At 37.0% G+C, this 22964-nt stretch overlaps 1 protein-coding gene across 5 annotated transcripts in view; it reads left to right on the plus strand.

The window, feature by feature from the left end:
- The window catches only part of LOC139701043 (glutamate receptor ionotropic, kainate 2-like), a 564255-nt gene that overhangs the window by 406331 nt on the left and 134960 nt on the right, over window positions 1-22964 (plus strand). For all 5 annotated transcript variants that reach the window (XM_071599613.1, XM_071599611.1, XM_071599615.1 and 2 more), the window contains one exon: window positions 7538-7702. In XM_071599613.1, coding sequence (XP_071455714.1) covers window positions 7538-7702 — 165 coding nt within the window. The remainder of the gene's footprint in view (window positions 1-7537; window positions 7703-22964) is intronic.

Genomic DNA, 22964 nt, shown 5'->3' on the forward strand with positions numbered 1-22964 from the left:
GTGTGTAGGTGGTCAGCCAGGGTTGAGTTTAAAATTTGCGGGCACTCTTCATAAATACAAGGCATAGACGACTGAACTGCGTCGTGGACAGGGTTCGTACAGATTCCGCTAGAGTGAGCGGCGTTTTTAATGCTTAATATGTCGTCGTTTCTTGTCCAAAAATATCATGTAATAATTAGTTTACTCCACTTGGTTAGCCCCTCTAAAAATGTTGTCGTCATTAGAATGAGATATGTTGACGATGGTGTCATGGATTTTAAAAATGTGTTTTTTTGGGTGCAGTTATTCAAAGAAATACAAACCAGTCTGTTCAAGTCGGTCTTCTTTTGCAACAGCAATTTTCTAGTGAGTCAAACACTACAGGAGTGTTCTTGGTGGCCGTTAAAATTATGGCCCCGTTGTGCAAAATGCGTATATCTACAGGAAAGTTATGTTGTGAAATAACAGAAATTTTCACTTTCTGGTCTGTCTCTCTTTTCTTTCTAATTTGCCAGAAAATGATTAGAAAATCTTGCGACTTAAACGCACTTCAAAAATTATCCGTGAATTTAAAATAATAGCTATTCCCATTAAAGCAGGTTCATGTAATAGATCAGTGGAACGAAAAACTATTTCCATAAATAAACTCAAACACGCCTCACCGAAAGGAATTCCAATGTATCAGTATCTCAGGTGTACCTATATTATTATGTATTTAAAAAATATATTCTTCCCCAAATAGAGCGTTATGACCAATTTATTGCTTTCCGGGGTGCTTATTTGATTACGCAATAATGGAGTATAAAACATTAATGAACATGACACATTTTACTTTAAAAATGTTTCGCGTTTATTTTGACGGTATTAGAGCAAGTTAAAATTCTGCTCGATTAGCCCTGAACCTAAAAGTTAAACCTTTGCAGCCACATTAACGTGAGATTTCATGAGGCATTGGGTCACTCCTGAAATGAAGTTGTTTTCCGATGACTTTAACTTCCACAATGTCCTCAATCTCAAAGAAGAGAACTAGCTCGTTTTCGGACATCATTAGAACGTTTTCCAATGATCGATACCAACGCTGTGCTTCTTCCATACAATCAAACAAGTCTTAACATCATATTCTGACTTTTTGTTATTAAATGGTTCAATATCATTACAAAAGTTTCTCATGAATTCTTGTAAATGTGATGTGAGTTAAAAATACTTCGTTACTTCTGGCAGAGCGGGTACTGGGCTTGAATCTTTCCCTACATTTTAATTAAATAAAGGAGTTTGTCTTTAAATTAGGTCTCAATTGTGACTCCTCTCGTGAGAAATGTATTGCAATGCATTGATTCCGTTGCATGAAAGTTATCTTTAATACCATTTGAGTATTTGAAATTAAAAGTCATAAAATATGGCATAGGACAAAATCCACTACAAATTAATTATGCAAAAATGATATGTGAAGCCCTTTAAACAAACTTTTTACTACTATACGCCGCCATATTATTAATGTATTTTCAAAAAATTACATCCTATTACTTGGCGAGAGAGCTTTTGATTTCAAGTAAAAAAACTTATATTTCCTAATGGAACACATTTTTTTCTTCACAGAGATGAGTTTAATTAAGATAGCTGGAAAAAATGTGTGTAGTAATTTTTGGCATAAGAGTTAAAATTTACTGAAATAATATTTTTCAAGCGATTCCCTGGAATGGCCCATCGTTAAGGACATTGATAAAAAACACAGTAGTCAACACGAGGATGCTTTGCATATTATATTTGAGATCTTCTCGCGTCAGATGGGAGTTACCCAGTTGTATAATTAACAAATATCATTTGTTGAATGATAAGATATTTTAAGTTTCAATTACTATGACATGAAAACTGAGGACAAATGATGAAAAATTAATTTTTTCGTCATTTGTCCTTCAGTCATTTTCTAAATGTAGGGACACTTTGTCATTTTTCATTTCTAGTGAATAATCTAGAATATTTAATACTATGTATTGTAAATATTTAGTTTATAAATGCCATTTTCACTTACATTTTACCCTAATTTCTTAATAGCATAAGCTATTTGGCCACCGGATTATATGGGTAAGTTTAACGTTACATGAAGGAAAAACTAATTTTCTATTTCATTGAATCATAATGTTCATATCAAAAACTATAAATTTGAAAATATTTTACAAACTAGTTAGGCCGTTTGTGTGGCCGAAAGAGATGCTTTTCACGAGAAATGGAATCTCAAAAATATCTGCCAATGGAATATGTTGGATAATTAACTCGTTCACTTTCTTAAATTTCTTCCAATATATTCTGAGCACATTCTTCCAACAGATCTTGAATTCATTCATTAAAGTCATCGTATATGTCTACGCGATAATTAAAATGCCATCTCCGATATTCGTTCCAGCAATTCTAAGCCGAGTATTATGATAAAAGAAAATGAATCCGTTTGCTCTCAGGTCACGCCTCCACGAGTTGCAAGGAATCTCGCTGTAGAACGACATCCAGCAGACAATACAATAGTCTGAATCCACAGTAGCGGAAGAGGAATGGTGACATTCTCGGCTAATGGCAACGATGCCAACCCTCCCACCTCCCTCGTCCCAAAATGATGATGAAAGGAGAGCGAGGGGTGAAAAAACAGTCCCGCACTAAATGGCAAGAGGAGGAAAAATAATTGACGCGTCTCCCGAAGAAGAACAGAATCAATGCCAACAACCCCGAAATTCAGGGAGGGTATTCAGGAAGATGAGGAATGCCCGAAGGGGTGGATCTCAAAGGAGCGGCCAAGGGCAGTCATTGTGTAAGATTCGTAGCTTTGATGGAGCTGCGTCGCAGGGAAGCTGAGACGGAGAGGGAAGTGCGTTTGCTCTGCGTCGAGGCAGGATAAGGGTGGCCGGGTTTTCGAGGGTACGTTAATGATAAAAAGGTCGGCGGGCCGGAGAATTCTTTTTGTCTCCCCTCACACGTCTGGGAGGTGCGCCCCGGGCTCTTCCGACCCACAGTTGGGTTCGACCTTCCACAATAGAATCGCTCGACACTGGAGAGCTGTTTGGATCGGAACACGAAGAAAAAAATAATAATTGAGAAAGGATACTTTCGATAAGAAGAAATGTGGATGGTCTGAGAGTTTTTGAAAGAAGGCGAGGAAGGTTTGATTCGTGGGAAACGAGAAGATGGTTCGGTTAAAAGCGGATAGCAATGAGAGTAAGGTGATACTTTTTCTATGAATTGAAATTTGGTTCTTCCTGTCCCTTGGTTACGGAATTTGTCTCTCAAGTTAATGCAGTTTGGAGGTACCTCACGGGATAATTTAGGGTCACAATGCTACTCTTCCATGAAATCTCCCCTTCCCGAAAGACATTAGCTCGCAGAAATAGCCCTTTCCCAGCTCTAAGGTCTATTACTTCAAAATTCCATTTGATTTTAGACTTCGGAAACTCCTCAGAACTCCTAGCTTTGGGATGTCACATGGGAAATGATGTAGGAGACTCCATGGCGTCTCTCAAAGCCAACAGTGGAGTACACATGGGAGAGTGACCTTGATATGATTTTCAATCAGCTCTCTAGTGAAAATAAAGCATTAAAAAACTACGATTGGCATGCGAATTACCGCAAGTAAATTTGTCCGAGTTACATTTCGTTTTGGTCACTTTATTCTGCTTAATACAAGTTTCGGCAAATGAAATAATATATAAGTTTCAAAGTGAATAATATTGTGCATTCAATAGACTATTTTCTGCGCCAAAGGCTTACGTCACCTATAGATAGATACTAGACTGCGTAAATATGCATTAATCCTTGGTCACTTAAGCACTTTTTCCTTGACTTTTCATATCGAATCTGTACCACATGCGCTCAAAAATGTTTCTTTATTCAATTACGCGTTTTAAGAAATTTTCAAACTTGATGTTCGTAAACTTCAGGCTGTTTCTGAGTTTTATTTTTTAGCATAATGATGGCCTTCATTCAAAGACAATTCATTAAAGAATTTTCATTTACCTCAAACTCTGTATTTGGAGTTCAGAATTTTCCACAGGGACGCGTTAAATTATGACTCTGGTTGAGAATCCCAGCAGCCATTACATTTGACTAACTATATGGTCATTTGAGTGCTTCCTCTAGCCTTTCAACTCTCTCTAAAAGAAAAATGGTGGTATTAGAATTTAAAGCTTAAAATTGCACAGGAGAGTTATGAATTATTCACCACTGCATGATTCGTTATGGATTAGATGTAGATCATTCTTATTTAAAGAACTATAAATATCAACTGGAACATTTTAAAGACCGATATTCTTACTGTTGCCGCAAGGTCATACATTTATTTGTATACTAAAATTATATGAGGGAAATATATATTATATTTTAAATATTATCACCATGATTTGTGCCCATATCTTCAGTTGCATATGGTTTTGCAATGTTGTTTCCAATTATCAGCTTGAATGTTATAGGTTCATGAAGTACGTGAAGTTTGATTCCTTTGCTATTTACCGCGCCGTGCACCGTAAAAATGAAAGCAAAATAAATTACTGCCACACAAAGTTTTTGGTCTTTCTTGAATCTTTTCTTGGCATGTAAAAACTTTTCTCTTATGTCAGATAATCATTGATATGCTATTTAATGTATTTATTGCTATTTGTCCAAAGATTTATCGTCATAAGTTTTCTAAAATCTAAACCATTAAAATCTAAATCACTTTTACGTGGTATTGTAATGAAAAATACCAAAGTATTTGCTTCTAGGAATTATTAAAATATTCAAACTTTCTCAGATAACGGGTTAAAACACAGCATCGATTTTCTTGAGAATTGCTTTTAGAAAGAACGGATTTGAGGAAGTGTTAACTGTTCTTCACGTCATTGGAACTGGTAAATACTCGCACCTCGATGCTAATTGATTAATCATTTGCGTCCTCATCTTTTTGTTATTATAAATCCTTTTTGAGTCTAAGAAGGAGAACGTCTGCAATGCAGTTCCTCGTTCAGCGCACATTGCGACAAACAGCGGATTACTTAACACCTTCTGTTAAAGAGACATAAGCATAAATCGACTTTTGCGGGCTATGTGCCTCGCCACCTTCGCCCCTTAAATTTCTGCTTTAACTGCAAATCGTTTGCCTAGCTTCTTCTCCCGCATAATAATTATCATATATCGTCCCTTTGTGGACAGCGAGACAATATTGTCGGATGATAGTTTGCATGAAGAAATACGTGTGTGTACATTTGCATATTTTATCCGTATTCCTTCTTACATTTTCCATTCAATATGAGCGGTGGACCATATTTCGCCCAGTTATTTACGTATGAGTTTCGTAAAATTTGAGTGTTGTATGCAAAACTTCTCTTATTTACCATTTTTACAGTTTTATTTTCTCTAAACCATTCATATACAAACCTAATAGAATTTTGTCCTTTACTTGTTTGCATTTATTTGTCCTAAATCCGCTGAGTACTAAACTTAGAGCAGTGTAAAACAAAAATTGGTTTTTGAGTCTCTTTCTGGCACATTTTATTGTGACTCTGGTCATTGTGGAATGCGGAAAACATCGCGATGATATTTTTCCCCTTCAGTTAAAAAAACTGAAACGACCAGATTGTTGACACATCTATTGGTCTCCAGAATGGAATTCTCGATTTCCATGGAAATGGAGAGTCATCCGATGAAATGTGCTGTTTGGGGTGTTTCTATTATAATGTCATGAACGAATTCCCGAAGAACGAGTGACAGAAAATCATATAACGTCCACCAAATTTCTCTATAAATTTTAAGGTCCAAAATCACAGATCGAAAAATATTTTTCCCCAAAAAACTCATCAAGCCTATTTCTCATTCACTTTATATTTTTTTAGAAATAAAGACCACTATCTATCTATCAATATTTGATCACAAAATGCAAAATGGAATAGTTTTAATGCAAGCTTTGCTATTATTTATGCCATCGCTGTCTGACTATTTAGTATGGTGGTAATTACCGTCCATTGAATTATATTGATCCAAATGAAATAAAATGGTTTGGTTCGGCAGTGTCGGAAGCACCTTATTCTTATATTCATTGCTAATTTTTGGAGATTGAAGTGCTAGTTTTTATTTGATTTATATTTTTTTAAGATAAATAAATGAGATTATTGTAAATTGTATTACGTGCAAATCTTCTTATTCGGACACAGTGGAGCTAGGTATTTTACCCCAAAAAACGTTCATTGACTCTTTTTATATTGCTACCTCCATCTGTTGACATCTGTCACTTGGACTTTCTCATCCTTTTTTTCGTCCGTCCGAGTTTTCGACATCCATGATAGAAGTCAAATTTACAATTAAATCGAAATCTTTGAAAGAAGAAATATTCTCCCGAGGCAAAGCAGAAAATATTCTACAAGGCTGATTAGCAAACACCAGTGGGAGAAATTACAGCATTATTTGGTTTCAAACGTAAAAGTTGGTACCCGGATGGCCATAAGCATAGCTTTAAGTGACCCTTAGTAATGCCTTTGTATAGAGTAGGATAAAAATCTGGAACCTGAAAATATTCTTTCATTCATTTCTTTCATTCTTTCATTGACTTGGTTTTGACCTAGAAAAATCCAAATTGTAGCAGTTTTTTAACTCTGTATTCAAGTCATGGTATGTAGCTCAAAATGCTAAATCCTTGGAAAATAAACTTTAAAAGTTGAACAAATCTCTCCAAGAAAATGATAGCTCGGTTCTTGTGACACTATTTTCTGTCCTACTGTTATCATGCCGGGTGAAACTTGTAGTACCTCAGTTTTCCGATGAGAAAAGATCTTATCCCGCTTGTTAAGTAGCAAATTTAGCAAGATAATTTGAATTTAAAAAATGGTTACTTCAAGGCTTAAAATGATATTTTAATATGAATAACACATACTACCACGAAGTGAAGCCTGAAACCGTAGAGGATATTTTAACAGAACTAAATGCTCCCTGAATAAATACACTTATAATTCTAAATGTATTTGTTCATTCAGTAATCATGAATTTTCACAAAGTAGAGCCTCTAACCACTGAAAATGAACAAAAAAGCTATTATAATTTTTTTATTGAGAAGCTTAAATAATATAGTTTTTGCTTTTATGAGGAGATTACTCGAAAATAGTAGCAATGGGATTCAAAAAATATATACAAACATATATTCACGTTTGTGTATATGCATATATATGTATATATATATATATATGAATGAATATATATATATATATATATATATAAATGAATATATGTCTAAATATCACAACAACAAGTTAGTCTAAGAAGTTTTATTTTGACCTTAAATCTACAAGCTTAGACCAGGGCTTATAATGGCTTTAATGACCGTAATCTCTAGCGTTAATCGTAATCTCGGACAAACTAATAGCAACTCCCTCTAACGACTTATCAAAATGTCATCAAAGCACTGGGTGTAAGACTGGTCCTAAGTCATCCTAGTTTTCTAATTTCTCTTTAAATTTTCTATTTCAAGCATTTGAGGTCCGGGTTTCTAAGGCCTTTTTCCATAAAACCAAATGCATTCCGTTTTTTTAATTTAAAAAAATTCCCATCTTTCCAGGACATTGAAACATTCGACCTCGAGGATTTCAAATACAACTTCGTGAATATGACGGCGTTCCGTATCGTGGACGCCGAGGAGGTGACCGTCAGAGAAGTCTTAAGGGACATGGAGAGGTTCCAGCCAGTGGGCCACTCCATACTGAACAAGTCGCGCATCATCCAGGTAAGAACGGGACGTCTGTCTTTAGTTGTACTTAATTAGTAAGTCTCCCAGTGAGGGTCTCCACAGTTGGCGTAATTTTTATTGAAGGAGAAAGGCGCGCGATGCTGTAGTTCATTTAGGTGAAAAAAAATTTCTATATTTCTCTTTGTCCACAATTCCGGATACTTGCCAATTTGCCGGCGTGCTGATCGCGGTTATGGTGATGGTATCAGACTTAGTGCCGGGTGCCACTATCCAGTTTATATCAGTGACAGGAAAGCATTTCTTCCGTTTATATTCTCTATTTCACATTCCTAATTATATATCAAACGATGAGCCTAAAACTGCAGCGTTTTCACGAAAATATTTACACAAAGACGTTTTTTACAAGAACCAGAAGTTGTCAACCTTTGATGTTCACAAAATTAAATGTCAACTATCCGCAGATTTTAGGCCACTTTTCTTGTAAACCTTTAGTCTACTAGGTTAGACTTCAGACAATACACATTTGTAAGAAGTTCATGATCATTAATAAAACCTCCTTAAAATCATCGTCAAGGCTACATTATTATTATTTGGTAACCTACCGGGTTAGGTAGGTTTTGGATGACCACAAATACCAAATAAAATTTTGTTTCTCCTAACAAAACACAACCCAACATCCTACACTGCAACAAGCTCCTCTTCATCTCTAAGTCTATGGTTATCCTCCTTCCTCTCTTCATCACATCCAATATCCCTATCCTGTTCCTTTTCCTTCCTCGTTTTCTGCATTATTTAGAGAAAAAATGATCTTGGTTTTAAAATTTTAAATATACTCGTATTCCCTTGAAATCAGGAAGATTGCCAGTTTATGATTTATTTTTCACTTAAAAGCAGTCTATTTTTTTCAGCTTTATTTGCACAATGTATCCCATAACCGTTCTCTCACGTAAATAAATTCTTCCATCCGTGTTTCTTTTCCGAGTCTCCACGTTTCTTACATAACCGCAGCCAGGTTTATCCGTGAACGTACTTTCCGATGCTCTGCCGAAAAAATTACGCAGTCGCTGCAGTTTTATTTGTATCGTTTAATTATGTGGGGAAGAAGCTAATGCCCGAGTAAACCTCAAAACCCCTCCACTTTTGCCTCCTTGCTCGTTCTCGCGAAACTTCCACGTTGTGAACCCAAACCCGTTTGCACGACACCATAAATCCCAACAATTCTCCTCCAGCAGTTAGATGGCCTGCAACGTCGAAGTTTCATTCTCCCCGCCACCAATTTTTTTCCCCAATCGACGTCCTGTTATTCAATCGGCTTTAACTGGGCGAGAAGGATAAAACTGAACCGACGCGAGAAGGTGGTGCTGAAAATGCTTTTTCGAGATGCATTTGGAGCCCATCCCTGTTCACATAAAAAAAGAAATCCTTAAAAGTATCTGAAAATGAAAAGCTTTTCGTTAAATCGTCCTTAATTAATACCGAAAGTATACTTCCACATATGCATTGCCGTGGCAGATTATTTTAATTTTGCGACGGAGGCTAAAAAATTGTATACATCATCGTGCATTTCAAAAGTCTTCCTCAAAATTAGAAGAACTTTCGGTTTACCCTACTCCCTTCCTTGAATCCTCATAGTTACTATCTCATTTAAATCCTATCCAATCCAGTATACTTATTTACAACCTACTTCGTTTTTTTCTGATTTAATATTCACCCTCAAAACAATAATTCATCGTTAAATATTTCTGTGTCCCTTATTCCTTTTTTGTGAGTACATCTTTCACTTCATTTTATTACCTCCATCATTTTTCATGCTCGTATTCCAAAAATGTCCTTACTAGGAAATTTTTGGTGTAAGAGCATACAATGACCACAGTTTCCTTGTAGATGTGTTCATTAACCATATTACGCCATGGTTCATTTAATGCCTCCCTTAGATTTTCATTTTATTGAAGTAGTCTATCCGGATCGGGTAGGTTTTCGTTGAACCCTGGGTACTACACTCTACTGCATTCTTTAAGGCCTAGGCAGCATGGTAAATAACATACTTAAATTCCAAACTACATATTATAATTCAATGCAACAATTTCAGAGTATAAAAATCATTCACCTTGACTGGGATTCGAACCCGGTTCCCTCAATGTCCGGTCGAGTCCTCTTAAACTCTGAAATGCACATTAGCGGATGACTCCGTTAAAATTTACTGTTGCGGTAACTCCCGCAGTTTCTTTGGAACATATTAAAATTGCTTATTCTTTAGCACGGCATACTTTCTACCCCCTTAATCCCAATTAAAATACTTATTTTTTTCTACCACCACATCGCTTTTCATGCGTACTCCCCTGTACTTTTTTCAGCATCTTATCTCTTCTCATTATCATCGGCGTACACTTGTCTAGCCTTAGAATTTCTCGCAAAAGCCGTCTCTTTCATCTGATGCTCAGATTTTCATCGGTTTTCCTTCCATCCATTATTTCTAAATTTAAAATACCTCCATTTCAAGTCCGTGTCTTAAAAGCCTACAAGTCTTCAACCTCCTGTCTGCACGACTAATCTCTCCCCCCAGCCATATAAAACTATACTCAATATTAAAGTTTCCACTTCTTTACTCGAACTTTTTATCTTTTCTGAAGTTACTCTCATCAACTCTCGCCTATTTTTAAGAGTAGATTTTTAACAAGTTCTTTATTTCTTCATTAATATTGACGTCAACATTTTTTAAAAATTCTGCGTCAAATGACACGATACTTCACCTGATATCTTTACAATTTCCATTTTTGTCCAAACATCTTTTTTGTGCATAAGAATTCCTCTATTTATTTATTCACAATGAAGATTTTAGATTTGTCTTTAAGACCCCTTAATATAATCTCGTTTATGTTCAAAAAATATGTAGTTTTCAATATCTCAATAAATACACATAATAATGGCACAAAGTTCAATGAAGACTTCTGAGTAATAGTCTTAGTGTGAAATTAAACTATTGAAAGCTCATTAAAACAATTTTATCATTTATTCCGTAGATTAAACGGAAAACAGTCATAATTTTTTGGAAAATGAGAAATCTAGTCCAATAATATTTCGATGAATCTCAATGAATGAAAGCTGAAAAACGTTTTAAAGCATATGGTATTGGCCACCACCTTACTTTTTTTGGCTAGTAAGGCTAAGGATTTTACCCTGGACTTAGATCGGCAAGGCCAACTCCAATATTTTTATGGAATTGATTTACTTTTACAGCCTCATGCATCAAGAATTATTGACACAATTGCCAAACATTACTTCCTCAGTACTGCGATGACTTAATCGCCCTGCAGTGGGGTACGTTGGCGCTCGTACATAAAACATAATTTCCGGCGTGGATGAGATACATGCATAGCACCATTACTACCTAATTTCTATGCTATTTTACTGGTGTAACCATTGAATGCTCCCCTGTAAAGCTTATCAGGCATATATGAGCCACATTTGCAAGTGGGACAGCCACTCCCAAAGTAAAATGAGTTCTTTACTAAGTTATTTGCCCCATATAGGCATCCCTGTTTACAGTAACTCCCGTTGTTGCAGAGCATGGGGCTATGGGAGCATAAATCTTCGTTTGCCCTGGGCAAAGACTTAAAAAACTAATACTTAAAGGCAGTTATTACGTTTCTTATATAAATTATAATGGTAGTATTATATATGAATATGCGATGTATTCGTGTAATCGTATATTTCCTATACAACTCTTTGATTCATTTTAAAATTATGGTGACAAAAGTGTAGTGTGGAATGCACACCCTTCGCTACACTATCATATATTCAGCGCAACTAATGTAATTAATATATATGATCATTCCTAAAAATACAGCCATTTTACAATATTTGCAAATATTTTGTAGTAAATATTAATATGTACTAATAGAAGGCTAAGATAAGGAAAAGAGAAGTGTATCATGAGCATTTTTCAACTTTGATGAAGATTTTTTTTCTCTGGGTCTCCATGAGTATGATTGTTGCTCTAAAATAATCGGCAGTCCACTCTAATCCTTTGACACCTGTAAAGATATAAACGTCCTGGTTCATTGTTACAACCTATTTACTCAAACAAATTAATGTCTTTTAAGCGTCGCGATTAAATTACCTATTTTGACTGACATTGATTAAAATAAACAATTTCTAATTAAAAAACACGACTTTTAAGTGTTTGAGTTATTGGATGATAATTTTATGAAGACATTTTTTTAAGCCAATTTAATTAAATTAGAATAATTTAAATTAGAATAATTTAAATTGCTTCTCCTTCCAGCTCTTTATGTTGTCTTTTGAAATTGGCTTCATTAAAATAGCTTTAAGAATTGGCACGAACTTTACATTTTGTTAAAGGTTGACATGATTAATCAACAACTTTTATACTTATTTTTTCCACTCTAAATTAATTCCATGAAAATCTTCCTTTTATAGTACTTTTATAAAATAATCTCTTCCCGCTGGCCATTTAAGATCCAAACCAGGATAAACTTTTCTCCTTCCATGATTATATCTCGGTAAATGAAGCGGTATTAGAGAAATCACGTCTTTGATGGAAATCCTTGGGCAGTTTACGCCTTCTTTCTAAATCAATTTTATTAAATCATAATTAACTCTAAATTATGCGTAAGTAAAGTTAACTATCGCATCTCTGTCAAAATTCGTGGCGTAATTTTTTTATCATTTATTTGTGTTTTTAAGGTACTGGTCAATGTAATGTCAACGAGTATGTTCTAATTATTTGATTGAACGTAATTTTCCTTGCATCTTGTGTTCAACTGTTTTTTAATGAGTCAACAGTGCATAGAAACTTAGTTTAATTCTCGGAGTACAGGATGGAATTCCACATTTTACAAGCTGTTAAATTCAGGATTAAATGTTAGAACGTACATGTTAATGACATATTATGAATTTTAAGCAAAATCTCTTTCTGTTTCATGATGCATTTATGGGTTATTAATGTACATAGACGTGTGCAGTGAAGTACAACTGCACCAATGACACGGCATACTTCATTATAGCTTATTTATATGCAATTTAATCCATTGTAAATCTTAATAGATGTTTTCTACGCAAGCTCTTCTGAAGTAAATCCTTCATAAAAGAGTTAAGAATAGACTTTTATGGACAATAATGGTATCTCTAGTGAAAGCATCTAAAAAAATGAAAACCCCAGTTCTTTAAAATATTATTTGTAGCTGCAATCTTCTTTTTTGTGTGAAAAACTATACGCGGTTTTCCATGATATCTCGGGAGATAGATATTTTTAGAGGCAATATTTTTAAATTTTTCGTTGAGGAGTTGAAAAAAATGGTGCCTTTTTCTCAAATATGCTTGTCGATACAAACATCAGGATAAATTTAAAGCGGCCTGTTATTTATTGGCTTCAAAATTAGAATAATATATCTTTAGAAATAAGTAAAGCAAAATGTGAACCTCTTAATTAACTTAAACATTATTAATAGTGGCTATCGTTAAATTTGAATAGATTTTTAATAAACAAACAAACTTATAACGGCTACATTTCCAAGCCTCGCCTAGCAAAAGACCACTCTACCATTCCAATAAACCCTTCTTCTTTCCCGCCTACTTTCTTCCTACCTCCATTTCGTCAAACGTGGATAATGATCTCTAGTAAAAGCATCTAAAAAAAAATCCCCGATCATCGTCGTCAATTTTCCATCTGCAGTAAAAAACCTCCTATATGCAGCATGTATTGATAAAACATAATTAATAAGATGAAATCGGTAAGTATGTATAAGAAATAATTATATTTTCTTCCCAAACATACGTAAATCTTTCTACGAAAGAGTGACTTAAGCTGCACCGTATTTCATCAATTTGATTGTATGCACATCTTCCTCAATATCTTTACAAAAGCCCTACTGTTAAATTTGTCATATAAAAATCTAATTGAAAGATTGCACACAAACTAAATGAAAATAATATGTACATAACTCCCAAGTACTTACGCAGAAAACTCTGGACCAATTAGAATGAATATTCATTTTCTTTATATGTTCTCTTGTAGTTTTGTTGAGAATGACTCTATTGTCGACAATAGCTGCCGTGCCTGACTCTATTCGGATCAAGTTGGCTTTCAGTGTGTCACTTGACCTAGCACTGAGCAAAAAATTTTCTCGATGCGTGGCTTTTTATACTGCTTAAACTCCTAATTGCGAGCATGTAACTTGGGGATATTCTCCGTTGTCACCACCAAACCGAAGCAGCTACGGTGCGGAATATATCAGAGTTCCCTAACTAATGAAACATGTTGGTTTCTCGCGTAAACTTGAACACACAGGTGATGTGTAGATGGGTCAAGCTTGAAAGGGGTTCCCATTTCTGGAAAATCATCCTCGCCGCTGGTTAACGCAAGCGGCAAGTTCGTTTCGAGACGCTGAGGGCTGGCCACGTCGTGATTGGATTTCGCGAAGTAATTTGTGCACTCCGACTGCAGTAGCAGGGAACGGTTAAGTGCATTACGCGGAGTGTTACGCGAAGTCTATTCACCCTCTTTATCTGTCGCCTTCCTTCTCCTCTCTCTCTCTCCCTCTCTATCTCTCTCTCACTTACTCTCTGCCTCTCTCTTTAGTAGAAGAGAAGTAGTATCTCTTTAGTAGAAGAAGATGGTAGAAGAGACTCCATAGTATCAATCTCGCTCCAAACTAAAGACGACTATCCATCTATCTTTCATTCTCCGTCGCTGTGACGGAGTGCACGTCAGTGTGTGAATCCCAGTAAGAGAATTTATTTTTCTAATTCAAGTCTCTGAAACCTTATCAATGGTACCCGCCGCATTTCTTTTTGCAATTATAGCGACCGCCGCGTGGGGAAGGGGACAAGTTCCACTTTTTTTTAAATAGGTTGGCTTAAAAAAAATTATGAATTATATGTCTATCCTGGAGGCCTAATTTGCGAGAAGCACCAGAAAATGATTTTATTTTATCTGACGAGAGAGCAATTTTCATTTTAGCGTCATACGAAAGCTTGAAACGTAAACGATCTAATCCTGTACGCAGGAATTAATATGAAAGGTTTCCTCGTGGAAAATTCCGGGACGGACTAATAAGTTCAAGGATCTTACCAATATGATGGTGATGTGACGTCATGCGTAATGATGACGCTGTTAAGCAGTAATATTTGTGGTTTTTGCCACAATTAGTGAATCAGCTGAACACATTAGTGAACAGCATATTTGGATGGGAAAAAATAATTGAACAGTGGTAGAAGTGAAATCAGCAGATGAGTTTGAAGGTTGATGCTCCTTCCTCCCGCAGCCTTGTTCGCAATAGATTTCTAAAAACGTAGAAAAAATGCCAATTTATGCCTCCTAAAATATGAAATATTTTTGGTTATCGATTGATAATCGAATATGAGTCATTTTATTGCTAAGTAAGCTTTCTCATATATATATAGGAAGGGGGTCTCCAGTCTAAACCTATATTGGAAGAGAGAGAAATACATATATTGGAAAGGAGTATCTTAAGCAGTCATGTTGAAAATGTATTATTACCCCCATCACACTACGGTAGGTGAGACCATGTCAGCAAAATTAGAGAGATTAGGTGTAGTCCAGAAAGATTTAAATGTAATTTTATCCACGAACGATAGGGGATCTTAATAACATTGTTCGACCGCGGTAGGGCCATGTTCGGGTAAACGTATTTTGGTTTGTATTCACCCCCTGACACACACACCCTAGCGGTGGCTGGCAGGATGCATAAAAATAAAAAATAAAAATGTCGCGGTAGCCAGGAAGGCATTGTCACGCAATGGAAAATTCTCCACCTCAATAGATAATTTGCTAAAAAGCGGAAAGATCTTATGAAAACAGTTATCTTAGTTGTGGACCTTCTTTAGTTAATCCTGAAGGAATAAGATTTAAAGAGATGAGATCCCCTTTGATGATCCAGCAGAGCTAAGTTCACTGAAACCATTAGCATTTCAAGGATCGAAACGCCATTGCATCAGCTAAACAGTGATGCGTCGTCAATGTGACACCTTAATTTTCAAAATATTAAATAATATTATCCAAAACAGTAAAATTAAAGAAATTTATGTTTGTCGTTCAATTGGTTAAAATAATTCGACCCCTGAATTTTAACTGTACTTAAGAGTGGAATCACATGGATGAATTAAAATGCCGATTCAAGAAATTTTAAAGAACTGATGCAATCATACTTGTCAAAGTCATTCGTTTCAAACTTACCTAACAATCCTTAAAACGATAAACCTTTTGGGAGGGAGGATATTAAGGAACAGAGGAAAATGACCGGCCACACCACTAGAATAGGTTTTTCTGTGCACCAGCTTGGCAGCACATTCGTATTTTAAGGGATGCGTCGGCGGTCTTAGATTAAAACTCTTCCGACTCAGAGAAGTGGGATTCTGCAAGAGAAGCCTACGCTATATCGCCCCATGGACGAAATGCGTGCATTCCACGTCCTTCCTGGCCGGACGAATCGAGTGAGTACGTTGGGACGTAGTTTCCAAGATTCTCATCTAAATCTGCACATTCGGACCTTCACATTGTAAGGGCATTGGATGATGCGTAAGCTATAATTAAAACGAGTTTCCCAGTGTGTGTCCTACGACGTACAATGAAAATATGTAGTTGACCGGCTGGTGCTCGATTGGCTCGGGTTTCGTTGAAGTATTCGGGTTACGACGAGTATGTGTGAGTGTAATATCTCCCGCCTGTTAGGGATCCATCCATTCATCCCCTTTCCCTCGCCTAGCGATACCCCCTCCCCACTCTCTCCCCCGTCTCTTCCCCCTTCTGCTCATTTTAGGTTGCATAGGGGTTCAGATATGTCTGTTTCGTTTGATGGATGTCAAGAATAGTTTACTCCGTCATTTTCCCCATTCTCAACACATGTCGGCTTGGTTAGTCATGCTGGTAACGCATGTGCTTTCTCGAAGGGCGCGGGTTCGATCCCAACCTCGAACATAATATTTAGAAAATTCCGTTATTCGGTCAATTTAAACGCAATGGCAGACCAAGGTTAAATTGTCGAGATTACGTGAACAGGAGTCACACCAAGATGTTCAGAATACAAAAGCAAACATTACGAACGAGAATTGACAGAGTACCCATGAATTTTTATTTGCTTAATTTATACTTCAAGGGTTTAAATGTATACTACATGTTTATTTAAATGTATACTATATTGTTAAATTAATGTGTAGTGTATATATTGTATAAGTTTAATTGATCTAAGTTTAATATTTTAGCAGCAGTTGCAATTTGAAATATCCCCAGTTCGCCTAGGACAAGAATGAAGGTTGTACACGACACTGCATTGATATTTTGCTTTCACCTGAACAAATCATTAGTCAAGGCCTAATTAATTTTACAGCATGCTTTTGATTGCTTTTTTCCTATGAAATACCTAGAAGATAATTTGGTTTATTAAAAGATTGATAATAACTTATTTCAAAGGAAGGTGAATCCGGGCTTTCATTCACCTTTACGGAAGTAAATATGAACACCGCTTTTAACAGTGTGAGAGAAGATCATTGAATGCATAGGAGTGCTATCAGAAATATTAAAAATTTCATTTGGTACAATCCACACCTTAACAACAGACATATGGGACGTGTTTGTACGCGATGGTTTTCGAAATTCTTCCATTCAAAGTTCGTGGGTAGATTTGTTCACATTTGAAGTCAATGTTACCTGCAGATAAAAAGTTCCTTTCGAAGAAAATCACTGCAAATGAAATTTGGCTACATCTCATGACTGTGAAATCAAATAGCAAGGCTCTGAGGAATTTTCTGGCATCAACAACGCCTAAAATCCATAGTGGTAGGAAATTTATGGTCAAATTGATTTTCTACATTGAAGGAATAGTGTATCATCATACACAAATTCAAATGAAGCATACTGTTGGGATGCACTGTAACAGATTGAACGTTGCATTACGTTAATGCATTGCTGCACATCGTAATTATGTTGCTAAATTTTTCGCAAAAACCAATTTGAAGTGTGTTCCTCATCTACTCTATGTTTATTCCAGAGGGAAATAACGTTTCCTGTTCCCCAAGTGCCTTTTCTTATAATCTAATGTGAAGACAAGTCTTCAAGGAAAGTACGTATTTTCATCATTTTAAGCATTTTTTAAGGCTGCTGAGACGATTTGAAGGACCTTACTACAAATAACCTTCGGGATACGCGTATCTCTAGAGGGTCGAAAGAAAAATGGGGCAAGTACGTTGCATTCAATGAAGACTAATTTTAGAAGAACCAAAGTCATGATTGGAGGAATTGTAAATATATGCCGTTGAGAATAAAGACGCAAGAAATCCAAAGGAAACAATAAAATCGGATGCAGAGAGTTATGACTCCCGATGGAATGTTGAAAACCGTGATAAGAGCAGGACGCTGAAAAAGTGAATTAAGAGGAGGGGAAGGATAAGCGTGATGAATGGAATGGAGGGAGGTGGATAGTATCCGGAATTGAAAAAGGTTATTGTAGGGTGGGGTGTCCGTTTGTTTTTTGTTTGGCTTCGTAGAAATGTAGCGGCATTACTTTCTGCACATCTAAAGCCTACCTTAAGCAGTAGACCACCATAAAAAACAGGTAGAATACCATCCAACTATTACTGAAGACGCCGGACTTCACTTCACAGACAGCTGTCTCTCGGTTTACGAGAGGGGGAGTAAAAATTTAAGGTTCCCGTCGCCAATTTGCTGCATCCCCCCAGTCAAAAAATCTTAAAAGTTTGGTGCCTTCCAGCCCCGTAGACCCCACGGGGCTAAATGGGTGCGAGCGATGAAGGAGGGAAGTGGGAAGGGAAGGGGGTGGGAGGGAAGGGACCTGAAGCAAGCACCCGATGAATTATTCCGGCCGCGTGAACGCCCTCCACCTCTCTTCCCCCCCCCTCTCAAAAGTGCCGCCCTCTAAACCTCACCCTATGCCTCCCACCTTACTCCACAACCTCGCACATCTCCCATCCGAACCTTGATTCTCACCTTCATCTATGCGCCTCAACCGCCACTCTCAAGAAACTTCATTTTTTCGCGCGAACGGTTGACTTGAGGAAATTAAATCGAGATGTCATGTATATGTCATTTCGATAAAATTTACTCTCTTTACAACTCTAAGTACTAACCCAATCAAATGGTGATGACGAAACGTGGCCCTGCCACATTAATTTTCATAGACATTGACATCTAAAACCCAAGATACTAAATGCCCTTATTGCAGTGAAGGTTCACTATTAGAAGAATTATGGACGATGGGTCCAGAAATACAAATTTTACTCACGAAAAACTGATATGATGAGCACTGTGGTAAAGATAAGATTATTTCCATTACGGCATTACCTACCTACTTTTGTGTAACAATTATAAATTATTTGGGAAAGAACAATCAAAATCGTACGGCTTTAAATTTTGGCACCTCAAACATAGTACAAAATAATTTTTAGGATGCATTTAAAAAAATAAGTAGAACCTCAGAATACTTTAAAACTGTATATTTACGACAGAATCATTTTAAAAAAACTGCTCAAGAATAATTGTATCAATAATTTCGTCACCAGTCATTAATATATGAACAAAGGTGAAATATAAACTAGTGCAGTCACGACCGAACCTCCTTAACGGGACTAAAGCCATATGGTCCATTAATGGTCATAAAGTCACAACTTCACCCTCCCACTTTTTTTTAAACGAAAGGGAGGGGGTTACACTCAATCTCAGAGGCTTCACCTAATGGTCTGCCGGGAGAGAGAAGGGATGGTGGGGAGAGGGAGGAGGGGATGAGGTGGCGACATCAGGTCTCGCGCATTACTCTTCGCGGACCCTGATCCCTGCCCGCTACGTCCGTCCGGCCTTTATCTCACCGCTCCGTCTGCATCTCCATTTTTCCCCGTTTACGGCGAGGAACTCTTGCGCCGAAAGGTTTGAATAATACAGCCCCATGAAACTTTCAAAGTTCAAGTTATGACTGGTGTTCCTCGCTTATCAACATTCGCAGTTACCTCCCCTTACAGTTTCCTTCCGATTGCTTCAAATATTTAATGCCACGAAGAGCTCTCGTACAAAAGAGTTTTAAGGATGCCATTTCTGTCTCTCATGAAGATATCATCTTCCTAATCTATTCTACTGTCTAGTGGCCGGGTAAAAGAATTAGAAATGGATTTTAGCAACGTCAATGGTAGCGCTATATTCGTGATTTAAATTAAATTTTTATTTGTTTGGTGATCTACCGTTTGGATGAACATGCCTACATTTCTTAGCCTCGCCTAACAAGATACAACCTGAGCCCCCACACTGTAATAAACTCTTCTCTATGTCTTCATGCATTCCTCCTCCCTTCATTTAGTCAGCATCCCTATTCGTTTTCTTTCAATTACTCGCCTGTTTTACGCTCTCCTTTATACGTATCTAAGTCTTCAACTGAGTCTTCAATGGTAATCAAAATGATCTACCTCCATCTTTTCTGCCTTCTTTGGATTTTTCTCAGCAACCCTTTCTCTTCGCCCACCATGCCTAGGAGTTCTTCATTTGTCTTCCTTTCCGTCCATGTTATCTCTTGTTCGCCCAAGGCTCTTTTCTCAAGGCTAAGCCTATGACTTGCTTTCATAGTTGTACGGGACTCGTACAAAACCACGCTCCATACCAAAGTTTTCACTGATATTTTCCTAATGGTCTTACTCAACGTCCCTGCCATCAAATTCCTCCTATCTGTGAAAACGTCTTGTCCTACCGCAATACTTCTTCTTATCTACTACTTTCACCTTACTGGTCTAAAACACATCCAAGAAAGGTGAACTGTTTCACCTGTTCTAGCCTCCATGAGCTTACGATGAATTCACCTAGGGAACTGTAAATGCACTAGTAATAGAATTTTTGGAAGAAAACTTTGTTCTGTCTAGAGTAACATAGAATGTTTCATTACGCACTTATATAACCTGTAAGTAATGCGAAAGGCTTTATGACAAACATAATTGTGAACTCTACGTCATGATGTTAATTAAAAGTCATTTTGCATTGCACGTATTTATTTTTACTCTACCTTATTTTGTACTGTATTATGTACTTACTGTATTGATCATGGCATTAATTATGAGGCAATAATCAATCAATATAATGTTGAATAATTTTAATGCCAGTTATCGATGATATTTTTTGATAATATATTTTCAGTTTTCAATCAATCCAGATGAAAATTCGATCTAAGATACAACACGAGTGATTAGTACACGGATTTGATAAGTTTCTGATTAAAAGGTTGTCCGTTTTGAAAAAAAGGAAAAATATGTGAGACCCTATAAATTCATTTGGCTATTTGGCGGGGACCATGTGAAAGTCTTTTGGATAAGGGGACTTAATCATTGAATTTTTGGATCAAAGTTTATTAGAGATAATTTTTAACAATAGAGATTATTTTTAACCAAATATTTACTTATACGTGTGTAAAGTTTCAGTCAGCATTGGTTCTCGCGGAGCGTATGAATAGGTAGGATATATATACTCGGCAACTTTCGCGTTTGTGTTGAAACTTTCCGGCGCCTTCCTGTGTCACACTCCGGGTAATCATTCCAAAAACCTCATATCCCACTTTGAGTGCCAGCACTTAATCTCGTCCCACGCCAACTCGTAGTTTATGCGTAATATATGGGCAGTTCCTTAGAGAACACTATTTGCTACCTTTTGTTTCCTCTGTGATCAGGATAAACTATCAATGGAATAATGGAAATGGTAACGTGCAATAGAGAACTAAATGTGTTCCGATGCTGAATACGATATGTTTTCCTCGGTAACACTCCTCACGAAAATTAAAGTTTTAATTAGTTATTTGAATATTAAATACCCTACCCAATCAACTGGCACATTGAATTTTGAAGAATGAAGCGAAACCAAACATTTGTGGGCAGTATAAAACAAATTTCGAGCGATCCAAAATTTATAAAAATGAAATGCTGATTTTCATAGATAGGTTATCATAGGAATATTACGTAAAGTATTTAACAGGTTACTTGTATGTACTCTCCATTCCGACTTACTCCAAAAATCCCTTCGTGAAAGCAAGTATTACCAGAGGAATGGCCGATGTTTTCGCTTCGTGTAAACTCGTAGTATTCCCCAGCATTGGGTGACTAAGCGTAGTTTATTGCACCATATGTATATATATATATATATATATATATATATATATATATATATATATATATATATATATATATATATATATATATATAAATGATTCATTAATTTCCAATTTCCGATTCGTCCGGAAAATAAGTGTACTGAGCTCAGGAAAAAAAATTTTTTACACTTTTACATATCTTAAGCTAATATTCCTCAAAATAGGACCCTTGTGAGTCGATACACTTGTTCCAGCGGCGTTCCCATTCCTGGAACGCTCCCGCGAAGGCATCATCGGGAACCTCTCAAAGACACGTCGTCACGGCCTCTTTGACGGCGTCCAAAGTCCCGTATCGCGTTCCTTTCAAACTCCTCTTTATCTTCGGGAACAGGAAGAAGTCCGGTGGTGCCAAGTCCGGGCTGTAGGGCGGGTGCGGCAGCGTTGCCACGTCGTGCTTGGCCAAGAAGTCCGACACGATAAGCGCGGTGTGAGACGGCGCATTGTCGTGATGCAGCCGCCAGATGTTTTCGATCGCTGGCCGGACGCGGGTGACTCGTTTTCGAAGCCTGTCGAGCACTTGGTCGTAAAATGCAGCATTTACAGTTTGTCGTTCAGGTACAAATTCGTAGTGGACGACTCCCCTTTTGTCAAAAAAGACAATGAGCATCGCCTTGATCCGAGATTTGCTCATGCGAGCTTTCTTTTGACGGGGTGATGATGTGCCACTCCGCACTTTGTCTCTTCGACTCCGGGTCGTACTCAAAGATCCACGTCTCGTCACCCGAAACAACGTTCTCTAAAAAATGTGGATCATTTTTGCAGTGATCCGCAAGTTGTGTCGCGATTTCCAAACGATTGAGTCTTTGATCATCACTGAGCACTTTCGGCACCAACTTTGCACAAATTTTTCGCATCTGTAATTGATGCCTAATAATCTCGTGCACTATTGTTTTTGGCACATTACACTGCTCTGCTATCATCCGAACACTAAGACAACGATCAGAGTTCATTACATCGCGAACCTTTCGCACACTTTCGTCGGTGAGTGTCGTTGATGGGCGTCCAGGCCGTGGTTCGTCGTCGACCTCTTCTCTGCCCTCCACGAACATCTTGTGACACCGAAAGATCATGTTTCTGGACATGGATGACTCCCCGTAAGCCTGGTTAATCATACCGACAGTTTCGGTAGA

The sequence above is a fragment of the Hetaerina americana genome, unplaced genomic scaffold, assembly GCF_022747635.1.
Source record: "Hetaerina americana unplaced genomic scaffold, ioHetAmer1.1.p SCAF_11, whole genome shotgun sequence".
Taxonomy (NCBI): Eukaryota; Metazoa; Arthropoda; class Insecta; order Odonata; family Calopterygidae; genus Hetaerina; species Hetaerina americana.